This window comes from Equus asinus, chromosome X (assembly GCF_041296235.1).
Source record: "Equus asinus isolate D_3611 breed Donkey chromosome X, EquAss-T2T_v2, whole genome shotgun sequence".
Lineage (NCBI taxonomy): Eukaryota > Metazoa > Chordata > Mammalia > Perissodactyla > Equidae > Equus > Equus asinus.
In genome coordinates, this window is record NC_091820.1 from 104,022,764 (window position 1) to 104,045,285 (window position 22,522).

The 22,522-nt window shown below is 38.6% G+C and overlaps 1 protein-coding gene across 8 annotated transcripts in view; it reads left to right on the forward strand.

Moving 5' to 3' along the window:
• PAK3 (p21 (RAC1) activated kinase 3) overlaps positions 1 to 2,045 on the forward strand; it is a 250,474-nt gene extending 248,429 nt beyond the window's left edge. For all 8 annotated transcript variants that reach the window (XM_044763450.2, XM_070502415.1, XM_070502417.1 and 5 more), the window contains one exon: positions 1,488 to 2,045. In XM_044763450.2, coding sequence (XP_044619385.1) covers positions 1,488 to 1,577 — 90 coding nt within the window. In that variant the 3' untranslated portion in view covers positions 1,578 to 2,045. The remainder of the gene's footprint in view (positions 1 to 1,487) is intronic.
• Positions 2,046 to 22,522: the final 20,477 nt, after the last annotated feature.

Sequence of the window (22,522 nt, forward strand, 5' to 3'; positions counted from 1 at the left end):
GGAAGAAGGGGGAAGGAATTTCAGCTGAAAGGGTTATAGTGTGGCCAAAGGCATGTAGGAAAGGTTTTATGGGAAAAGAAAATAGAAAGTATAGCTGAAGTAAAGAGTTCAAGTAAGGAAGCTGCAGGAGATAGGACCGTGGAGGGCCTTGAACACCAGGCTAAAGAGCTGGGGCTGTGGGCAATGGGGAAACACTGATGATATCTGAGGACACACATGAGGAAAGCTTTGTTGAGGAAGATTAATCTGGTGGTATGCAATAAGAATTAGCAACAGGGAAAAATGGAGGCAGGAAGATCAAAGGAGAGTTATTGTTATAGTTCAGGGTTAGGTTGATTAGGCCTGAACTAGGGAAGGCAAGAGATAATTGTAGGAGGCATTGAGAAGAAAGTGCCCGGTAGTTGATTGCATGCAGAATATAAGGGAGAGGACAACAAAAGCCACTTCAGAATATCAAACCGAGGCAGTGTTCAGTACAAGCAAAAGTGATAGAGGATAATATGATGGCTAACATTTTTTTGCCTCTATCTAGCTTACAGGAAACTGTGACTTACCTTACCTCATTTAACCATTGTAATAAACAGAGGGAAGGAGTGAACCTAAGTGCTCTGACTCCAAAGCCTCTGTAGCTTACATCACACAAGAGCAACCTGTTTGGGAGACTTTAACATACATTTTTAAATGTTGAGTTTAAGGGAACAGAAGGACATTCATTAAGGATATATCCAGCACGCAACTGGAGAAATAGGACCAGAATTAAAGGAAAGAGATCGGGACACATAATATAGATTTGGGAGTATCCCCATAAGCTGATGAGAGATTGAAATCATGACAGGAAATGAGCTCTCAAAGGAATTAAATTAGAAAAAGAAGATGATGAGAGCCAAGTTCTGGTACGTGGGAGGTGGAAGGAGAGAGGAGGATGTGAAACCAAGGAAGAAGATGGAGAGGAAGTAGTCAGTGAGCATGCATGTAGAAGAGAACCAAGACAGTAGAACGTCACAGGCCCCTAGAAAGGAAGACATTTCAAAGAAGGAAGGGAAATTCACTTGTATTAGGTACTGCAGAGGGGCCAAAAGAGAAATGGTAGAGGCATAGAATTGAGTTTAGCAGTTAGGAAGCCATTGATTTCAGGGTGAAGGTCTTTAGTGGTCAACCGAAGACATTTTTTCAAGCATGATGGCTGCTCCAGATAAATTCATCAGATTAAGAAAGTCGGAAAGTTAGAGTGTCGCAAACACAGTGAGATTTTACAAGACCCCTACTCTGAGTTGCTAGCTCTGCCAGTCAGCTTCCAGAGGATTTCATGATACTGAAGGACAAAAACATCTGAAGGACAAAAGCTGGCACTATTTTAAATAAAATGATGTTTAATTGGATGCTCAAAATATATTTTAATGAAAAAAGAGCTGCTTGAAAATGTAAAGTAATATACTTGTTGGAGGAAAGAATTCCAGTAATTCCTCTTTTTTTTTTTCCTTTTGCAGCATCCATTTTTAAAATTAGCCAAGCCTCTCTCCAGCCTGACTCCTCTGATTATCGCTGCAAAGGAAGCAATTAAGAACAGCAGCCGTTAGGACTGCAAGCCTTACCCCACACCATCTCCCTCATGAGTAAGACTGAAATAAAACTCTGCGGCAGGAAAGATGGAAGAAAAGACAGTCATTTGGGGTGGGGGGTTCTTTAACTTTCAAGTGAATAGAAACTTCTTATAAGCCTTTTTCCTACTCCCTCGGATTATGTAATTTCTTTGTAAGCCTGAATCGCAGCCCAAACAGGGCAGCAATGTCGAAGTGGCCGGAAAGTGGTCACTTCCACCGTGAAGCGAAAGAGCCAGTAGTGAATCCCCTCATCTTGTGCATTCACTTTGAAGAAAAAGCTTTCTCAAAGATGCACACTCCCTCTTCATAGTGTCGTATTTGTTTTTAAGTTAGAGAGTAGTTCCTCTTGCATTCGAACCTCCTTCAAAACTCCTTACCCAATGTGATGTTTTTCACTTGCATTGTCATTAGATGTCCAGAAAAAAGATGTCAAAACTTTTTTTTAAAAAAGCAAAAAAAAAAAAACCCCAAAAACAAAACAAAAAACAAAACAAACAAAAAAAAAACCCAGAGCAAGTACTGTGTAAACATGTGGAAGTCCATGCCCTAATAGAGTTGCAATTTTTTATTCTTCTTCTCTAGTGGTGGCTTGGTTTGTGTACCTGTTTTTCTGCATTCGTATTGGAAAAGGATTCTTTCAAGACATTTTCCAAAAGCAGAGAGGAATATGTGTATTCAGGAAGGGCTTTTAAGACCTCTATATCTAAACAAAGCTTAAATGGTGAAATTCTGTCACATTTTCACGATGATGCTTAAAAGGTAGTTGATTTATTGTTTATATAAGCCAGCTTGTTTGTCTTCATGATACCTGAAAAGAACACACCAAAACTGTGGCGTTCCAGTTGGGTGAGTCCACATCCTGATTCTAGAAAATCCTGGTAGGAGAAACCATACTTCAACAGAGATGGGACTTTCTCTGAGAGCCAAAAGGAATACAAGATAAGTGTGCAATACTGAAATCCTTGTTGGGTAGTAAGTAAATAAAGATAAGATTCCGAATTTAATCTTCTCTTGTGCTTGTGGAACATATGCACTGTAAAACAGGCACATGAGGAGGAAACAGACCCCTTAACCAACATTTGCTTATGATAAAAATTATTTTGACGATTTATAACATTTTAAAAATTAAAAAACAAGATCTGGAGAACAGAGATATACTAAGCATTCAATTCTGTAAGAAATACGAGGTCAGTGAAAACTACATCCCAATCACCATTTGGCTCTAAATACTTGTTCCCATTTTGCTTATGTATCGCCAATTTCTGTTTCAGGATATGGTCTGTTCATACTTAATCCTTTGGGCTTTTGAATTTCAAAAACATGTTCATAAAGATCTGGAAGTTCTCCAGTGAAAATAATTTAGGTTTGCAGTCATATATTCCAAGAAATATTAGTTCAACTGAATTCCTTTTGTGGCTTGGAGAAAATATGAAAATTTGACCGTTGTTTCACCATGTATCTAATTAGTAAAAATTCAGCAGTTGGCATTTCCTGAATCTTCTGAGAGTAGAAAAATATGTGGAGGGTGTCTGTGTGGAAAAGAATATGCTTCTCTTTCAAGTGTATTGTCAACTTTATGAATTCTGCAAAGTTGTTTCTCTGAGCCTTTGAAAAGCCAGCGATTTGTGCTGTAAAAGGCTTTTGATTTGTAGTGTATCAAGAATCTGAATAGAACCTATCTATATTCAGCAAGAGGGAGAAAGAGATCAATGACATGGGCCTCTCTCCTTCTCTGCTGTGGTACGTGCATCCATCTAAACATCCATCCATTCTTTAAAATGAAAGTACTTTCTTTGGAGAATTTCTGCTAACCATGTAGTGCACATGTTTATGTTTAGGAGATAACATCACTGGTGGATTTCCTATTTTCCTATTGTTTTCTTTGACTATAAAATTTGGGAGGAGCTTGACCTCCCAGAAAATGTCCACAGTGGGATAAAACAACAAATATGAAAAGAAAATCAAATGGTAATGTTAATTTGAAGCGTACTGTGTTATACTTTGCAAAAAGGTAGCTGGGCCTGAAATTTTTAATAACACACTGTTCTAATGAGAGAGAGAGAGGCCTTAGTTTTTATTTCATTTAAAATTAAGTTTTTTTAAAAAATGTTCATTCATAGTGCCAGGGAATTCAATAAAATAATACCTGGGATATGAATAGAGTTAGTACATTGATAACTATGCCTTGCCAGTAGAGAGAGCCCCAAACCTGATTGGGAAGACCTAGTTGTCAATTAGTATCCCTTATTTGTTATAAAGGCCATCTTTTGGTGGAGGGAGACCTGGAGCAGTGACTTTTCGGGCCACTGTAGGCAGAGAAATGACTCCTCTTTTATGCTTTCAATTCAGCATATTAACGAGGAGCCAGGTATTTCTTCACCACACTCTGTTGTATCAAGATTTTATGATAATATATCCCAGTAGGCTTTATTCTTACAAATTTATTTATATCTATGTAAATTTTAAAATGAGAACAGCTTCTAAAGACCCTTCCCCGTGTTGGAGAATTACATATATTTCTAATAAGTATTAGAGAGAAGCTGTTTCTCCTGCCAAAATGATGCTGAAGGATTCACACTTGGTACACTTGAACAACTTGGACTCCAGATGGTTAATAGTTTATTCACTTTCCCTGGATTTATTTTTAGCTTGTCTTGAACATAGGTGAGTCTATCCAGATCTTTACAGTTGCTAGTGCGCCCTGAGATAATGAGGGCACATCGTCAAATGTTGATTCCAAAATGTCCTGAGATAGAGATAGGGCAGTGGGAAAGTCAGGGAAGGGTGAGAAGCACAGTTGAGATTATTTATTTAAGAAAGAAAAGAACATTAATGTTGTAGCAAGGATCCAGTGCGTTGTCATAATCCCATGAGGATTTTTGGATGACACAATCTCCTCAAATCAGTCACCATGTTGGGTAATGACTTCGTTCTTGCTGATCTCGTCTATGTGTCATTGTAAATATTTGTGTGTCCATGTTCCATTTTGGCTACTGGATGGCCAAGTCATGTAAGAAGATTTAACTCAAGTATTTATTCTTTAATTGTGTTATTCAGATTTCTTTCAGGCTTGTGAATTGCACCCCAATGTTTGAGTTTAACCAGCTGATCCCCACATCTATCTCTCCCCTGTGAAGCACATTCCATTGCTAAAGGAAAAAGAAATATGAAATTGCTTCCTATTGTCTGTATAACTGTTTTGATAGTTTGAGATGTTTGTCTATAAAGGATATTTCTCAGCTCAAAGATCGTGTAAATAATTATATTCCTTTGCTCAATGGGTTGTTTATTTCTAATGAGGCTGCCAGTTCTCAAAAGAGAATCTATAAAATCACTTTTAAATAACATAAACAGGGATTACAACTATGTAAAAATAAGTGCATATGGACAAAGACTGGGAACACAGATAATTGGAATCGGTTGTGTTAAGGTGGTGGGATTATGTGATTTTTTTTCCTTTTTAAAATTTTCTTTGATGTTGTTAAAATATTGCTTTTTAGTAAATAAACATCAGAAAGGGGACAATAGAAACATAGAAAAGATGCCAGAAGCAGATGCCTTCTGGCCAGAGCCCAGAGCATGCAGGGCACAGATATTTGCTAGTTACAATTATTCCATAGACTTTATATTTGCCTGAGCGCGGAGGTTGGCACACACTGGGGTTTGGCATGTGCTTTCTTAGGGGACTATTATCTATAAGTTAAAGCTAGGGATATGTCGCTTTTAGAGCTCCAGACACATCAATCTGCTTTAAAACTGGCTGCCCTCAGCTTTGACATGGCACCAAGATTTCTGTTTTGGTTACTTTAGATTCGAGGGGTGACAATTTTTTAGCCCCCTTGATAACATCTGTTTCAAGCATCACCCTTCTGGATCATTTTAGCAGATTTTCAGGTTGGATTTAGGAAGAATAGAAGGATAAAATCCCCAGCTCCCACCATTTCCTTGTCCAGTGGGATATTATATCATTCAGGTAGGATTCTTGTTTTAATGACCAGTAGGCAAGTCCCATTAATTTTAATAGAAGTTATGACTTGCACTTAAAAGCTGACTATGAAAACATTAAGATAAATATTTAGAATTAATTTACCTGTTGGCATTCAGTCACAGTCCTATTAGCTGTGGCTTGAGATGGCCTCCACATGCTTTCTGCACTGCCTGATTATAGGTTGTATGCAGTAACTACTGTCATTTTTAAAGAGAAAAAGGGAGACTGTCTACCAAAAGAGAGGAATTTCCTTCTAACTCACCAAAGAAATTTTAGGTGAGGACTTTTATAATGAGATAGTGGCCTCAGATGTTACTCAGTTTCACCAAGAGCATACATTATACCTAGAGAACCCATAGGCTTTTCATTGACCGTTCACAACATAAAAATACTTATGGGAATCTTAACCCTGCCATCTCCAGTTGAATCTCATGGTGGTTTTCTGAGCTACTTGCAGTTAATATTTGGTTAAACAAAGGCATGACTAGTGATGCAAGCTTCTCCCAGTCTCTGAGCAAGAAGACTTAAATTCAGCATTTGTATATTGACAGTCTAATAGGCCTCGGATTTTGAGTGAACTTAACACACAGCTCTGAACATATATTTGCATGTGGATTGGGAAGGAAATAAATGGGACCTTGGAAATAATGAAAATATTTTTCCTAAGAAAGAATTTTTCATAAGAGATCTGTTTCTGATATAATCTTTCTGTTGGTTAGCTTTAATTTTTTCACTCCTTTTCTGATCCCATACTCCTTTAGTGACCAAATGAATATAACTCAGCTCCTCATGCATTGGGAATGTCTGTTTGATATGAAAGAATATCTAACTGAATCTGCAGATGCAGGAACTGAGATATCACCTCCATGTGCACACTTCTGTGTACAAGTAAACTATAATATGACAAGTAGTATTTACTGTCACGTAATATAGTCAAACTTGTAAGATAAACTTATAGAAGCTGGTTAGTGCCGTCAGAGTCTTCTTTGGATGCTATCCCATAATACCAACTGGATGCTATCCCATAATACCAGCAGTAAGGTAGGTACCATGTTTACCTGATTTAGTACCTAAGAGGAAATCAACAGCAATTTTAGAGAATCAGTCAGAGGTAGTGGAAGGAATACCTACTAGCCTAGGAGTAAGGAGACCTGGAGTCTAATATAGGCTCTGTTACTAACTTACTGTGTGATCCTGGGCAAGTCACTTAACCTTTTTGTGGCTGTTTCCTCATCTGTAAGATAAGGATACTGGACTAGGTGATCTCCAAGGTCTTTCCAAAAGCTGTAATATTCTGTATAGGTTGTGTTGCAAACTCAACCCGCTAAAGTGATGGCAAATATCACATGCTTAAGCCTGGGTCTCTTATGTTATGGTTAAACAATAGAACTATGTAAGATGATGGAAAAAAAAAAAGACCCTCAAGTAAATGAAGTTAATAATACTAGGGAATGTTGATAAAATTTGTGGCAGCCTTCCAATCCTTCACAGTTGTTTTGTTTTGTTTTTGTTTTAATGTCCTTTTTCTGTTGAGTGTTCCCAGTTTTCATTTTCCATACATTCTATGTAAAGTCTGGTTTTCATTAAGCTGTGGCCAGTATTTGCTACTAGAACAGAAATACACTGTCACACTTGCTAGAATAGACTATACTTGGGCCTCTCCTTTCCTATGAAGCAGTGCTGGGCTTTATAGAGTTTACTTTTTAAATGGCACACAATGGCAGAACCCATGCGTTTTAATGGCTGGGACTACTAAGAGTGGACCTAAGCACTTGCAGGGAGAGAAATGAAAAAGTAATTACATGCTATTAGCATTAAGGAGTTTTGACAAATCCACATGTTGGGAACCAAAGATAGCATTTCTGATGACAACTCCCACAGCGATTGGCCAGTTGTATGAGTATGCTGCTGGAAAGAGAGTAAATTGGAAGTTAGTGAACAGTCCCAATGCCCTGCCTACAGCAAAGTGCCAACCAGCCCTGAGTGCGAAATACAAGTTCAATGTGTGTGCTTATGTGTGGTGTGCTTTATTGACCCGCGTATACTATATTCATTAGTGATGATAAGACCTTTCACAGAATCCTATAACAATTAGTAGGTTGAGTTTTAAATCTCAGTACATCAGCCAGGAGGAGCAAAATCACAGGATACTGATATCTACTGGGATTATACCCATAATATCCAGACAAAACAAGTTGAGGAGGATCTACATTTTCATTGTTTATCAAAATTGTATCTCATTTGGCTGTGCATTACTTTCGTTAAAATGTGTTATCTGTAAACCCATGTGTAGTGAAATTTTTCTGTAACTCTGGATTAAAGATATTTATAGTCTTTTCGTTTGTTTGATTTTTAAATAAGTTATTTCTTTTCTGGACCTGCTGATGGTATGATTCCATCCTTCTGACCTCAGCATCCAATCTTTTTAAGGACTTTTGTTTCCAATACTGTTATTTTAAATTGTGGTTGAAGCAATAGAAAATTGAAATATGGATTGTGCATGACTGTGTCTTGAGTGTAAAAATATTGCAGTTTGAAACTTGGACCTAAAGTGTTGCAAATAAAAATGACAAACATCAATGAGCTGGTGCTTCTCTCTTATGTCACCTTCTCACCCACCCCCTTGGTATTGGCCATTTACCTCCTTCACAGCTGGAGTGTAGCACTCTCTCACAGGTATCAAGGTAGGGGATTGCCCAGCCTTGAGAGCAATACAGGAAATGTCCTGCAGATTCTGCCACTAAATAACTCAGACCCGGAGTCTCCATCTGGTTTTTACGTGGACTAGTTCAGAGAGCCGAATGTGTATACTCAACACACGGCAAAAGGCTGGCGGATCCAAGGGGTAGATGAAGGAAAACTGCCAAAAGAAATCATATGTAATAATTAATTTGTTTTTGCTCATTTTTCTTCTTGGAAAATTCTGAATGAGTAAAGCCATCTGCATAATGTTTAGTTTTATCTTATATCTCATACTGATCTCCACACATCACAGGAGAGATTCCAAGCCCACACTGATGACATTTATTCACTCTTTCATTCAAAAAGCATTTTTTGAGCTCCTGCTATATGTCAGGCACTGTAAACATTTCTGATAAAGATAACTTTTAAAAACCACCTCCAAATGTGACTAAATGACAGTAAACCTCATTGAAAGCTGCTAGATGCACCTATTGGAGTCAGGTTTGTCAGAAACTTTGCCTTAAGAGTCAAGACAAAAATCCCAGAGATTTAGCAAACTGGAGGTTTGTTCCACCAATATCACTTCTACACGAGCATAGTGTTCCTTCTGCCCCATGTGTGTATAATTTGATACCCTTGTGTAAGTGGATACAGAGTTGTACTACGTTGCCTGTGAATGGATTATGTATCTTACCAAATGCTATGAGGTTGTTTTCTAGTTCACTGTATTTACATGCAAACTTTATTTCTCTTACTGAATTTCTTCATGTTGAAAGCAAAAAAGGCATTTTCTGTAAACATGAATGGGCAAGTGAATGAGAATCCCAGTAGTTAGCCAAGTTCTCTACTGCTCGTATGCGTGAATTAGTGAGTTGCCTCTCCCACTATTACCCTCATGTCCTTCCATCTTTGATTGGCAGATTTTCTATGTTTTACTTTAATCTGTATTAAATGAAGTAGAAATACTTTTTATGTGTTAGCAAATTACCAATATCTTCCATCAAATATAAAATTCAAAAGGCATTTCCCTTTGCCACAACAATTTGAAGGAACAGCGTCCCAGACGATGATAAATGTATTACTCCACAGCTCAGCCCTACTAGCTCAATTGCTAGAACTCTAGCCTCATCTAAGTCTCTCACCTACTGAAGTGGGAAGGGGGTAATACCTAAAGTGCCCCACAAATTGTGGTTGTTCTCCACATCCCATTGGGCTCTGGCCCCCAGACACTTGGGTGGCATCTGATGATTTCTATACACCTGTATCAAACACCACTCTTGCCACTGCCTTCCACTAAACCTGTGCTGATGCCACTGTCCTGTTGCTACTGTGCTGGCGACTCTACTTATCTATATCTGCAACATCCACACCAGCCCCTGGTGCTAGTAGCCTCTGGGTAGTGCACTGAGGTAACTCATCCACTTGCAGTTTCATAGCAGATTACTTTTTACAGGCATACCTCACTTTATTGCACTTCACTTTATTATGCTTTGCAGATATTGCATTTTTTACAAGACCTTCCACCAGCAAAAAGATTATAACTTGCTGAAGACTCAGATGATGGTTAGCATTTTTTAGCAATAAAATATTTTTAATAAGCTATGTAAATTGTTCTTTTAGACATAATGCTATTGCACACTTAACAGACTACAGTGTAGTATAAACATAACTTTTAATACACCAGCAAACCAAAACATTCATGTGACTCACTTTATTGCAACCTTCACTTACTGCGGCGGTCTGGAACCGAACCTGCAATATCTCCAAGGTGTGCCTGTGCTTGTTTTCTTTTCCATACCTGACAGCAGAAACCCCTCCTTTGAAATCAACCTATTCTGCTACATCTTTGGACCTGTCATGGTGGCTCTTTTTCCAGTTCAGGCACCTCACTGAACCAGGGGACAAGTTTGGTCTTCACTTCCCTCTTTCCCTTTCTGGGGCTTGTGAGGTCAACCTGTGCATAGCCCGGCCCCTTTCGGGTCTGCCGCCTCCCAGGAAGGTTAATTTGCAGCATTTGCTATAAATATTCCTTTATAAATTCTCCATGTTTTTCCAAGCAGCCCTCCTTGGAGTAAAAAGAAAATTGGCATTTGGGCTCCATTCTACACGTACTTTAATGTTTTAACCAGAGTACCTGTCCTGTTTCCTAGGGATAGACATTCCCACAAAGAGGCAACAGACTATGTTACCATCGGGGGGAAATGGATAGAGTGCACAGGATCTCTTTGTATTAGTTCTTACAACTGCATGTGGGTTTACAATTATCTCAATAAAGAAAAACATTAAGAAAAGCAACAGACTGCATCATACCTCCCCCATGATATTTCAGAGGTCATAGCAAGGAAGTAGGATGCAGGCTGGATATCATACCCCAACCCATTTCCACCACCAACTACCAATTACCTTGATATTAAGAAGTTGCTCCTAACTTAATTCCGCCTGTCACTAGTCCCACCCACCTAAGGTAGTAGGACTTCCCACTCTCTCTTCAGGCACTTCTGAGGCCTCATTGGGAAAGCAGAGAACTCAAATATCACTGCTTATGAGTCCTTCCCTGGGGGCATGGACTGACAGGCTCCTTAGCCTACAGTGTCACGTGAAAATAAAATTCATAGTGAGACAACTTTTAATTTTACAACAGGTAAGACTGAATTGCCATGCTTCAAAATACAGGAGGGGGATTGTCATATTCTAACAATAGCCCCACATTTTCTTTCTAAACTCTTTTGAACAGACATTAGCAAATGATGGTTAAAATCTCCTTCACATTTAAATAGATGTGTGACATAATTCGAAAAAAAAATGTTTAATCACTTAAATGAGATACAGTTACTCCTCTGGCATTCAAGTAGAGAGCAGAGATTACCAAACTACTCCCCTTCAGGAAGATTTTAATCCCTGGTATTATTGGTCCATTACCACCTTCAGCAATGATTTCTGTTCTGATTTTGGATGTATTGCATTTGACAGGCTGTTTTTCACCTGAAACAGAAGTGCATATGTCATAATCTACTTTTAAGATATTGCTATCATAAGACTTGACAGTAGAAAAGACAATATTGTCCCAATTTGTGCTTTAGAATATTCTAACTCCTTTGGGTAAATACTATGTGGATTCCATACATTATCAGTCTCACCAACACCAACGAATCTAACATAAAACGATATAAATACTACATAGTATGCAAGCCTATATTACCAAATCCTGAACAATAAAGGTGTCATCCCCCTTATTGGGAGATAATCCCAAGAGGTTTATGCAAGAAGCCACGTTCATGATTTTTTCAATTCCGTGGAAGATACCTCTTCCATGACAAAGTTACACGGATGCCACTTAGACTGATCTCTTTACCAATGACACGGGTGTGTGCATTAATTTCAGAGTGGCCTATGGTACCAGGATGAATATTTGCAATCTAGAACACTTCCCTTTCTTTAGGGCTTATAAGAAGAGCAAAGGCGTCAATTCCAAAATCAATGAAATCCTTTTTATTTAGCTACGTGATACACTTCTCTGACCTTTTCTAGCTCATTATCTGTATAATTTTGAGGATTACTAACACCTACCTTAGGCCCTCTTTCAAATGGTGTATGAATCGTAGCACTTTGTAGATTATTAATGCAACCAAAGCCTTGACATCATCTGCACTAACATCTGTACTATTTGGAGTTCAATGTCGGTTGTGCTGGGCCTATGCACTCCCCATGACTTCCTAGGAATCATTGTTCCTCTGATGGGAAAGGTGATGCTCAGCACATGGTCACAGGCTTAATTATCCATGAGATGTCGTGTACCCACTTCAGTTTGCCTCTTTCTCAGATCTTCAGGTTTTCCACCAACTAACTTTTCTTTCACCACTTTGGTATCACAATTGAAGGAGACTTCCCCCACATAATGAATAATTACCAATCGTGTTCTTCCTCATCATTGTCCTGGTGCCTGGTTATAGCTGAGATGGCAACTGCAGGTGAAGGAGCCAGGCCAAGTACAAGGTTGGCTCCTCAGCCTCTAAGTATCTAAGAAGTAAGGGAATGAACTCTGTTTGGAAGGGCACTTTCTTTGCCGGCCAGCATGTGGATGGTGGCCCAGTGGTTTTCCATATTGGCTGGAGTATACACTGTGGCCCACTGTAGTAGGTTCACCCCATTTTTCTCCATGCCCATAGATATGGCAACCATTTTGGGCTCACCAGGGACGCCTTCAATTCCTCAGCATCACTCAGCACCCCTTCATGCAGCTCCTGTCATCACACTCTAACACTACACTAGTACGTGTTCTAATTCAAGTTTGCCGCAAAATGCCTTGGAGGGCCAACCTGTATGTTTCTAGCAGTTTCTGGTTTAGTCTAGCTACATATTATATCAGCTTCCTGAATCTTCATACCTCCTGTTTCCCCCCCCATAGAAGTCTCTGGGCAATGGGTTTTCCCACCAAAAATGAAATAACGAGAGTAAAATATCATTCCTTGTAGGGTAGTAACCCTGTACCAAAAATGCTCCCTCCTGGCTCCCACAACCTCTTTTGCTTTTGCTCAACTAAACTGAACTATGTGCTGTGAATTCACTTGAATCTCTTAAATTATGGATTCCCTCTTAGGCTGATACGGGTTTAAGAGTTTAGATTTCAGAGCTAGAACTGCATTTCACTTCTCTCTAAGCCTTAGTTTCAATTATAAAAAGAGAATAAAAATACCTCATGGGGTTGTGAAGAATAAAAAAGTTATATCAAAATGCTCATTTAGTCACATAGTAGGCACTCAACAAATTGAAGCTGTTATTATTATTAGCCTTTCAAAAATATCCTGGCCAACTGGATAGTAGCCACTGCTCTGAGTGAATTTTGGCTGGCAATCCAAATGCAAAATTGTGTTTCTTCCATAATACTGTAGCCGTTGTTAGAGACCTTCTGGTCCTGTGTGGGACAAGCCTGGGAGGCCCCTAGTTGGTGAAGTGTGCAGTGTTAGTATGCACCCCAATTCTTTTCCCATCTACAGCCAAAAGCAAAAAATCTTTGCTCACCAACACAAGTGGCTTGCATCTGGGAATAGCATCCAGTTATGCTCTGTGAATTGTTGAGGACTTGTGCTGTGAAAAACAATCGCATGCCCTTGCATTTGTATGTTAAGTCCTCATCCATTTTTGGCTGAAATAACCAGTTCTCTAATAGTTAGTAAGTCCCTTCTTATATTGCCAAAGCTATTGTGTAATACTCTTAAAATCATAAGACAACACTCTTGGGGAAAATCCAACTATTTCAATTTATTTCAGCATGAGAAATTATAGCATCCACATAAGACATGATTGACCCATAATTGAATTGTACAATTAAAATTGGGCAATTTTATCGTATCTGAATTATACTTCAATTAGACTGATTAAAAAGAAACTACATAATTGTGAGTGTGTGTGTGAATGTACATGTGTATATATAATCTGGTCACTTCTCATCTCCTTCACTCCTACCAGTCTGATCCAAGGCATCTTCATCTCTTGCATGGATTGTTGTGATAGCCTTTTAACTGGTCTCCTTGCTTTTACCCTTGCATGCCTAACTATAGTCTTGACATGACATTCACCATAAATCAAAACTCTCCAATGGTTTCATATTCCTATCAGAGTAAAGACAAAGTCCTTATAATGACTTACAAGGTCCTCCACTGTGTGTGCCACCCCTTTACATTCTCATCTTACCCCTTCTATTCTCCTCTTCACTCATTCTGCTCCAGGCACACTGGTTCTTTGCTATTTCGCAAATGTTTCAAGCAAGTGTTTGCCTCAGAGCCTCTGTGATGGCAGTTTCTTCTGACTGGAAAACTCTTCGCTCAGATATCCACTTGTCTCATGTTTCACTTCCTTCAAATTTTTACTCAAATATTTCTTTTTCAGTGAAGCCTACTCTGATTACCCCATTTCAGCTGCACTTCCACTAGCAGAACTCCTGATGTGCTTTCCCTGGTCCTTTTCCCATAACATCTATCAACTTCTTTCATACTCTACCATTTATTTATTTATTTAGTCCATTGTCTGACTCCTCCCAATGGAATGTAAGCTCACCAAGGCAAGTATTTTTTCTTTTTAATTCCCTGAGGCATCCCTAGGTACATAGTAGTCACTCAATAAACCTTAGGTGACTGAGTGAATGTTATCTGTTCCTTTCTTCTTGAAACCCTGTCTTCTTTTGATTCTGTGTTCACTTTCTCCTGATCTTTCTCCTACCTCTCTGTTTGCCATTTCTCCAAATCCCTTTTCAGAATCCTGCTCCTCGCCATCCTTTACATGTTGGAATCTCCCAAGGATTTTTTTCATGGTCTGTTTTATTCAAACCCATGTCTCCAGCTCCAACCTATATCATAACTTCCAAATTAATATCTGCAGCCCATATGTCTCCTTTAAGCTTCAGACCCTAATTGTAAATCCATCTACCTACTTGAAATCTCCACTAATGTGTCCCAAAGGCACTTGATATTCAAGTTGTCCAGAACTTAATGCATTATCTCATATTCATCATATTGGATCCTCTCCCTGCAGTCTCTCTCTCACCACTACCCAAGATGGAAATCTAGGCATCTTCCTTGAATTTCCCTTTGTCTTATTTACCCCTACTATTTCCTCAGTTACCAAGCTCTCTTGATTCCTCCTGTTAAATATCTCTTAAACTATCCCTTACTCTTTACACCCACTACTACTGGGGAATATTGCAGCAATGCAGGAAAAATAAATATTGACGGCCTTAAGAAACTGGTCTCTCAGCTTCCACTCTTGGAACTCTTCTGATTCATATTGCTGCTAGATTGTTTTTTCTAAAAAGTAAATCTAACTAGGTCATGACCCTTCTTAAATCCTTTCCATGGACTCTCTGGTGCCTTCAGAGTGGACGCTTGCTCTTCAGTGCATCCCCTTCATGTGGATCCTCACATCAAGCTCAAGAGGTTGTCTAATACTTCCTGAACAGAAATCATGACCCCTGATGATAGATTTGTGAAGAGATATGGGAACCACATATGAAAGTCACATCAAGAAATCAAAATTAGTGATCCCTAAGCCAGTAGGGAATGAAAAAAATGGTCGAAGAACATTGGCTGTAGTTTGTGACTGCAAACTCTTCCTGTATGATAATCCTGTAGGAAAAGCATATAAGGCCAGTGACATAATTGGTTCTGAGTCTGAGAACTCACAGACTAATGAGGAGGAAGAGAAGGCATTTTTACACTGGGCCTCATTCAGAAGAATCATACAATGTTCTCCATTCCATGGTGTTTGGATTCATCCTTCCAGTTGCTGCAGGCCAGCCTCCATCCTGGAAGGTAAGCTAACTCTCCTCTCATCTTGATGCCCAAGGATGCATGGTCCTTGACCAATAATTTGCATGGATTTAATATATTCAAAATCCTTGGAAGTAGACCTATAGTGGTCTAAAGTTAGACACACAGAAATCTTCCACTATAGAGTAAAATGGGTTCTTACACAGTTGTCACTGAAAGCGTCATCTCAAATGGTTTACCAGGTGAGAATGTCTACATTGAAATCCAAAGTATGAGTGTTGTTGGTTTGGCTGTAACTACAGCCCTGAGATAAAAGGCAATGCTGTTATTTGGACAGAGCTCCTCTGGAGAGATGGACTGTGCCAGGGTCCAGGTCAACTTGGATAAGGACCCTGGCATAGACTATGAAGTTTCTTTCAGATCCTCAACATCTGTAGGAGCATCTGGAAACAACTCAACAGCCTAAGAGAGTTCAGAGAAAGGAGATGAGACCACTCTGCCAGGTCTTGGCAGCAGGGTTAGAAAGGGGTTGGGACAGATGTTTTCATACACTCAGTGGCCTCAGAGCATGGGAGCAGTGGGAATATCAGAGGCTCTGCAGTTAGAACAACTTTGATTCAAAACTCACCTCTGCCAGCTAATAGTCCTGTGAGATTTATCGAATTCCATAAACTCCCCAGGCTTTCACTTCCTCATCTGTAAAATTGGAGTAGTCACACCCATGTAAAAGGTTGTTGTAAAGATTGAGTGAGACCATGTTGTGGGAAAATGGAGGGTACAGGGCTTGGTAAACAGTATGCTCTTGATAAATGCTAATTTTCCTCTACTCTACTCAGCCTGGGACTGTATGAAGAGTGAATCTGCAAAACCAATAATCCTCAGGATCTGAGATGCCCCCCCCCTTTTTTATTTTTAAAGATTGGCACCTGGGCTAACAACTGTTGCCAATCTTTTTTTTTTCTGCTTTATCTCCCCAACCCTCTCCCCACCCCCGTACATAGTTGTATATCTTAGTTGCAGGTCCTTCTAGTTGTGGGATGTGGGACGCTGCCTCAACATGGCCTGACGAGCGGTGCCATGTCCACGCCCAGGATCCGAACCCTGGGCCGCCGCAGTGGAGCGCGTGAACTTAACCACTTGGCTACAGAGCCAGCCCCGATGCCCCTTTTTTGATATGGCCCAGTTCTAACAGCAGGGTCTTCATTTCTGTCTCTAAAGGACCAATTAGAAACAACACAAAATGGATGTGGGCACTTATTGCGAAAGGGGTCTTAAAAGGAGACTAGTGCACCATTTTGTAAATAAATATTAGTTTTACTTTTATCTAAAAAGTAATACATGTTCCATGTTTATTTTGATGTTGTTAGATGCCATTTAATATTGTCGAGATGGCAATATTCCCCCAATTGATCGACAAATTCAATTCAATCCCTGTCAAAATCCCAGCTGGCTTCTTTGCAGAAATTGCAAGCTTATCCTAAAATTTCTATGACAGTGCAAGAGACCCAGAATAGCCAAAACCCAAATAGCCAACACTTTGAAAGAGAACAAAATTGAAAGTCTCACACTTCCTGATTTCAAAACTTACTAGAAGCCTACAGTAGTCAAGATAGTGTGGTATTGTCATAAGGATAGACTTATAGATCAATGCAATAGAGTTGAGAGCCCAGAAATAAACCCATACATTTGTGGTCAATTCAACAAGAATGTCAAGACTATTCAGTGGGGAAAAGAAAAATCTTTTCAACAGATGGTGCTGAGATAACTGGATATCCACATTCAAAAGGATGAATTTGGACCCTTTCCTTACACCATAGACAAAAATTAGCTCAAAATGGATCAATGATCTACACGTAAGAGCTAAAACTATGAAACTTTTAGAAGAATATTTAGGCATAAATTTGTGACATTGAATTAGGCAATGATTTCTTAGATATCACACAGAAACCATAAGCGACAAAAGAAAAAAATAGATAAATTGGACATCATCAAAATTGAAAACTTTTGTGCTTCAAAGAACACCACTGAGAAATAGAAAAGACGAGGCCAACCTGGTTGCACAGCGGTTAAGTTCGCGTGCTCTGCTTCGTCAGCCCAGGGTTTGTCAGATCCAGGTTTGGACCTACACACCACTTATCAAGCCATGCTGTAGCAGGCATTCCACAAACAAAATAGAGGAAGATAGGCACAGATGTTAGCTCAAGGTCAATCTTCCTCAGCAAAAAGAGGAGGATTGGTAGTGTATGTTAGCTCAGGGCCAATCTTCCTCAAAAAAAAAAAAAACACACAAAAGCAAAAAACAAACAAAACAAAACAAAAAAGGAAATAGAGGCTGCACCAGTTTGCATGCCCACCAGCAGTGTACAAGGATTCCCATCTCTCCACATCCTCTCAACATTTGTTGTTTCCTGTCTTGTTAATTATAGCCATTCTGACAGGAGTGAGGTGATATCTCATTGTAGTTTTGATTTGCATTTCCCTGATAGCTAATGATGTTGAGCATCTTTTCATATGCCTGTTGGCCATCCGTGTATCTTCTCTGGAGAAGATAAAAACAACGAGAAACAAACACATAGCAACGGAGAATGGTTTGGTGGTTACCATGGGGAAGGGGAGAAGGGCAAAAGGGGTGATTAACTCGCAAGTGAGGGGATGGACTATAATTAGTTTTTGGGTGGTGAATATGATGTAATCTACACAGAATTCGAAATATATTATGATGTACATCCAAAAGCTATATAAGTTATAATCCAATGTTACTGAAATTAAAAAAATAAATAAATAAAATTTTTAAAAAAGATTACACGTAAAAAAAATAGAAAAGACAACTCACAGAAGAGGAGAAAATATTTGCAAATCACACATCTGTTAAATGACTTAGATCCAGAATATATAAAGAACACCTACAACTCTATAATAAAAGGACAAATAATCCAATTAAAAAACGGGCAAAGGATATGAATAAACATTTTTCCAAAGAAGATGTACAAGTGGCCAATAAGCACATAAATAGATGCTCAACAGTATTGGCCATCAGAGAAATACAAATCAAAACCACAATGAGATATCACTTCACACCCACTAGAATGGAAATAAGACAGATCTCACAGAAAAAAAATCATGGGCCAGCCTGGTCGTGCAGTGGTTAAGTTCACACATTCTGCTTCGGTGGCCTGGGATTCACGGGTTTGGATCCCGGGTGTGGACCTATGCACCACTTGTCAAGCTATGCTGTAGCAGGTGTCCCACATATAAAGTAGAGGAAGATGAGCACGGATGTTAGCTCAGGGCCAGTCTTCCTCAGCAAAAAAAAAGAGGAGAATTGGTGGCAGATGTTATCTCAGGGCTAATCTTCCTCAAAAAAAAAAATAAGAAAAATAAATCAGATTTGTGGTTACTACAGCTGGGGAGTCGGGGGAGGGGGAATTAGAGGAAGATGGTCAAAATGTATGGATTTCCAGTTATAAGATAAATAAGTACTAGGGATATAAAGTACAACATGATGACTATAACTAACACTGATGCATGATATATAGGAAAGTTGTTAAGACAGTCGATCCTAAGAGTTCTCATCACAAAGAGAACACTTTTTTTCTTTTCTTTTTAATGTATCTATATGAGATAATGGATATTAACTAAACCTATTGTGGTAATCATTTCACAATATATGTATATCAAGCCATCATGTTGTACACCTCAGTTAAGTATAGAGTTACCATACAACCCAACAATTCCACTCCTATTTACATGCCCAAGAGAATTGAAAACGTGTGTCCACACAAAAACTTGTACACAATGTTCACAGCAGCATCATTTATAATACCCAAAAAGTGGAAACAACCCAAGTTTCCATCAGCGGGCAAGTGGAATAAATAAAATGTGATATAGCCATACAATAGAATACTATCTGACAATAAAACGAAATGAAGTACTGATTCATGCAAAAATATGGATGAACCTTGAAAGTATTGTGCTAAATGAAAGAAGCCAGACACAAAAGGCCACATATGGTATGATTCCATTTATACGAAATGTCCAGAATAGGCAAATCCATAGAGACAGAAAGCAGATTAGCGGTTTCCTCTGGTGGAGGAGAAGAGGATCGGGAGGAAGTTGGGAGTGACCGCTAAAGGGTACAGGATTTCTCTTTGGAAGTGATGAAATTGTTCTAAAATTGATTGTGGTGATGGTTGCTCAACTCTGTAAATATACTAAAAACCATTGAATTGTACACTTTAAATTGGTGAATTGTATGGTATGTATTGGTGAGTTATATTTTACTAAAGCTGTTATAATTAAAAAAAGATACATATCCATTATAGAAACATGAGAAAATTCAGAAAAGAAAAAAAACAGAAACTCCGTTGACATTTTAAAAAACCTTTCTGTTTCCCAATTGTTCTCAGGATTGATTAAGTTAAAAATCCTTATTCTGCCATATAAGACCTCTCATGATTCCTTCTGTTTACTTCTCCAACATCATCTTTCATCATTCCCACATTGGCACCATATGTTTCAATCATAACAAAGTGTTTTTCTCGAAACATTCCATGCTCTCTTGCAAATTCATGTACTTGCACACATCATTCTCACTGCCTGTAACTGTTGGTCCCTCCCTTCTTCATTTGGTTAATTGTATTCATCCATCAGGATTGGCTTACATAACACCTCTGCCAAAAAACTTTCCCTGAAGCCTGGGATTAAGTGTACATTCTTGGTGTCTAATAGTTCTCTGTGCTGATTTCTATCAAATCATTCACTGTATACCAATTTTAAAAATGAAAAATTAAAATTAAAAAAAATTATACCAACTACAAAAGGAAAAGAAATTGAACAGAGCCTCCAAGATCTCTGGAACAATATCAAAAGGTCTAATGTTCATGTCATTAAAGGCCCAGAGGGAGCAGAAAAAGGGATTGGTGCAGAAAGTAATTTTTGAATAAGTAATTGCTGAACATTTCTCAAAATTTGATCAAAACCATAAATTTACAGATTCAAGAATCCATTGAACTCCAAATTGTATAAACGTAAAGAAAATGACTCTTAGATAATAAAACTGTTGCACACCAAAGACAAAGAAAAATCTTGAAAGCAGCTGGAGAAAAGATGACACATAATATATATAACAACAATACTTTGAATTACTGTGGATCTACCATCAGAAACCATGGAGGGCAGAAGACAGAGACACAATGTCTTTTAATTGCTGAAAGGAAAGAACTGTCAAACCAGAATTCTATATCCAGTAAAAATATCCTTCAGGAACGAAGGCAAAATAAAGACATTCTTGGATGAAGAAAAACTAAGAGAATTCATCGACAGCTCTAAAGGAAATATTAATGGAAGTTCTTCAGGCTAAACATAAATGATATCAGAGAGAATCTTGGAGCTTCAGGAGTAAAGAAAGAGAAACAGGAATAGTAAATATAAAAGACTATTTTCCTCCTCTTAAATTCTTTAAAATATGTATGACTGCTAAAAGCAAAAATTCTAACATTGTCTGGAAGAGTATTTAATGTATTTAGATAAAATATCTATGAAAAATTTAAAAGATTAGTGGGGGAGGGTGAAGTCATTATAAGGCTTCACTTTTTAAAAATTTATTTACAGTAAAATTCACTTGAGTTTTGAAAAATGCTTACAGTTGAGTAGCCAACACGACAATCAAGATACAGAGTAGTTCCAAAATAATGAATATAATCATTATTCCCCAAAGTTTCCTCAGACCACTTTGTATTCCTTCCCTCTTGCCCCTCCCCACCTCCCCAAGCAACCAATGATAAGTTTTATGTCACTATAGAGTAGTTCGGCTTTTTTGAGATTTTATATGAATGGAATCAGGCAGGATACACCCATTTTTCTGGCTTCTTTCACTCAGCATAATTATTTTGAGATTCATTCATGTTGTTATCAAATACATTTTGGTACATATTAGTGCATTGGATTCCTTTTGGAAAGACCAATTTTACCGACACATTATATGTGTGCATATGCAAGTATATGTGTGTGTGCCGAAGTTAGGGAAGTAAAGACTCTGAGAGAAACATTTGGTATGCTATCTGCACAGTTCTTGGTACAGTATTGTGGATAGAAAGCTGGTGATAAAGATGTAGAGAACATGTTACCACTTCCTGGGGGACACCATATTTTCACAGAAAAGGTCAAAGTGTAGGAGTCAAATAAACATCATTGTCTGACTAATAATCATGATATGATTATTGAATGAACAACGTTGAGTGAGTTATTTAGACTCTTCCTTAATTTCCTCATCTTTGAAAAACAGGGATAATGACAGCACTTCCTATGTTTGCTGTGGGCGTTAAAATGAGATCATGTATAGAAAGCACTGAGCGTGGAGTCTGACACGTAGCAGACTATCAAAAAGTGTTGGTTCCCTTTTTTTCTATCTTTTTATTTGGGGAAAAAATTCTCATCCTTAAAAAAAGTGGTAGCGTCTTTGAGCTTAATTGTAATATCATAGTGCCATCTGGTGACCGTATAGAACCATTACATTACCTGTATTGGAGACTTCATTTCTGACAAAGGTCTACCACATCTAAATACCTATATTTAAGATGTCATCTCCAGTGTATTCTGAGCTAGGGTTGCAGGGATGGAAAATGAGGGCTGTACTTAAGGACTGTTCTGCTGAGCTTGGAGACCCCTTTCCTGCCTAGGCATCTTTTCCCGTGAAGGGGCAGAGCTCAAGGAAAAAAGAGAGAAATTTCATCAACATAGCCTACCCTAAAATGGGCAGATGGCAGATTGAGTGTGGAAGCGGGTGAGTGAAGTCTTCACATCCATTTGACTCTAAAAGTAATGCTGGAAGGGAAGAGTTGGTATTTTCTCCTATTGGGAGGTCTGCCCTTGAAAGATCTGGCAACTGTAGCTTTGGCCGTGGGTCCAATCCCAGAGAGGTTTCAAAATTATGTAACCCCAAATATCACCCAAGTAGACCTAAATATGGACTAGGACAGAGTCCCTCTCCA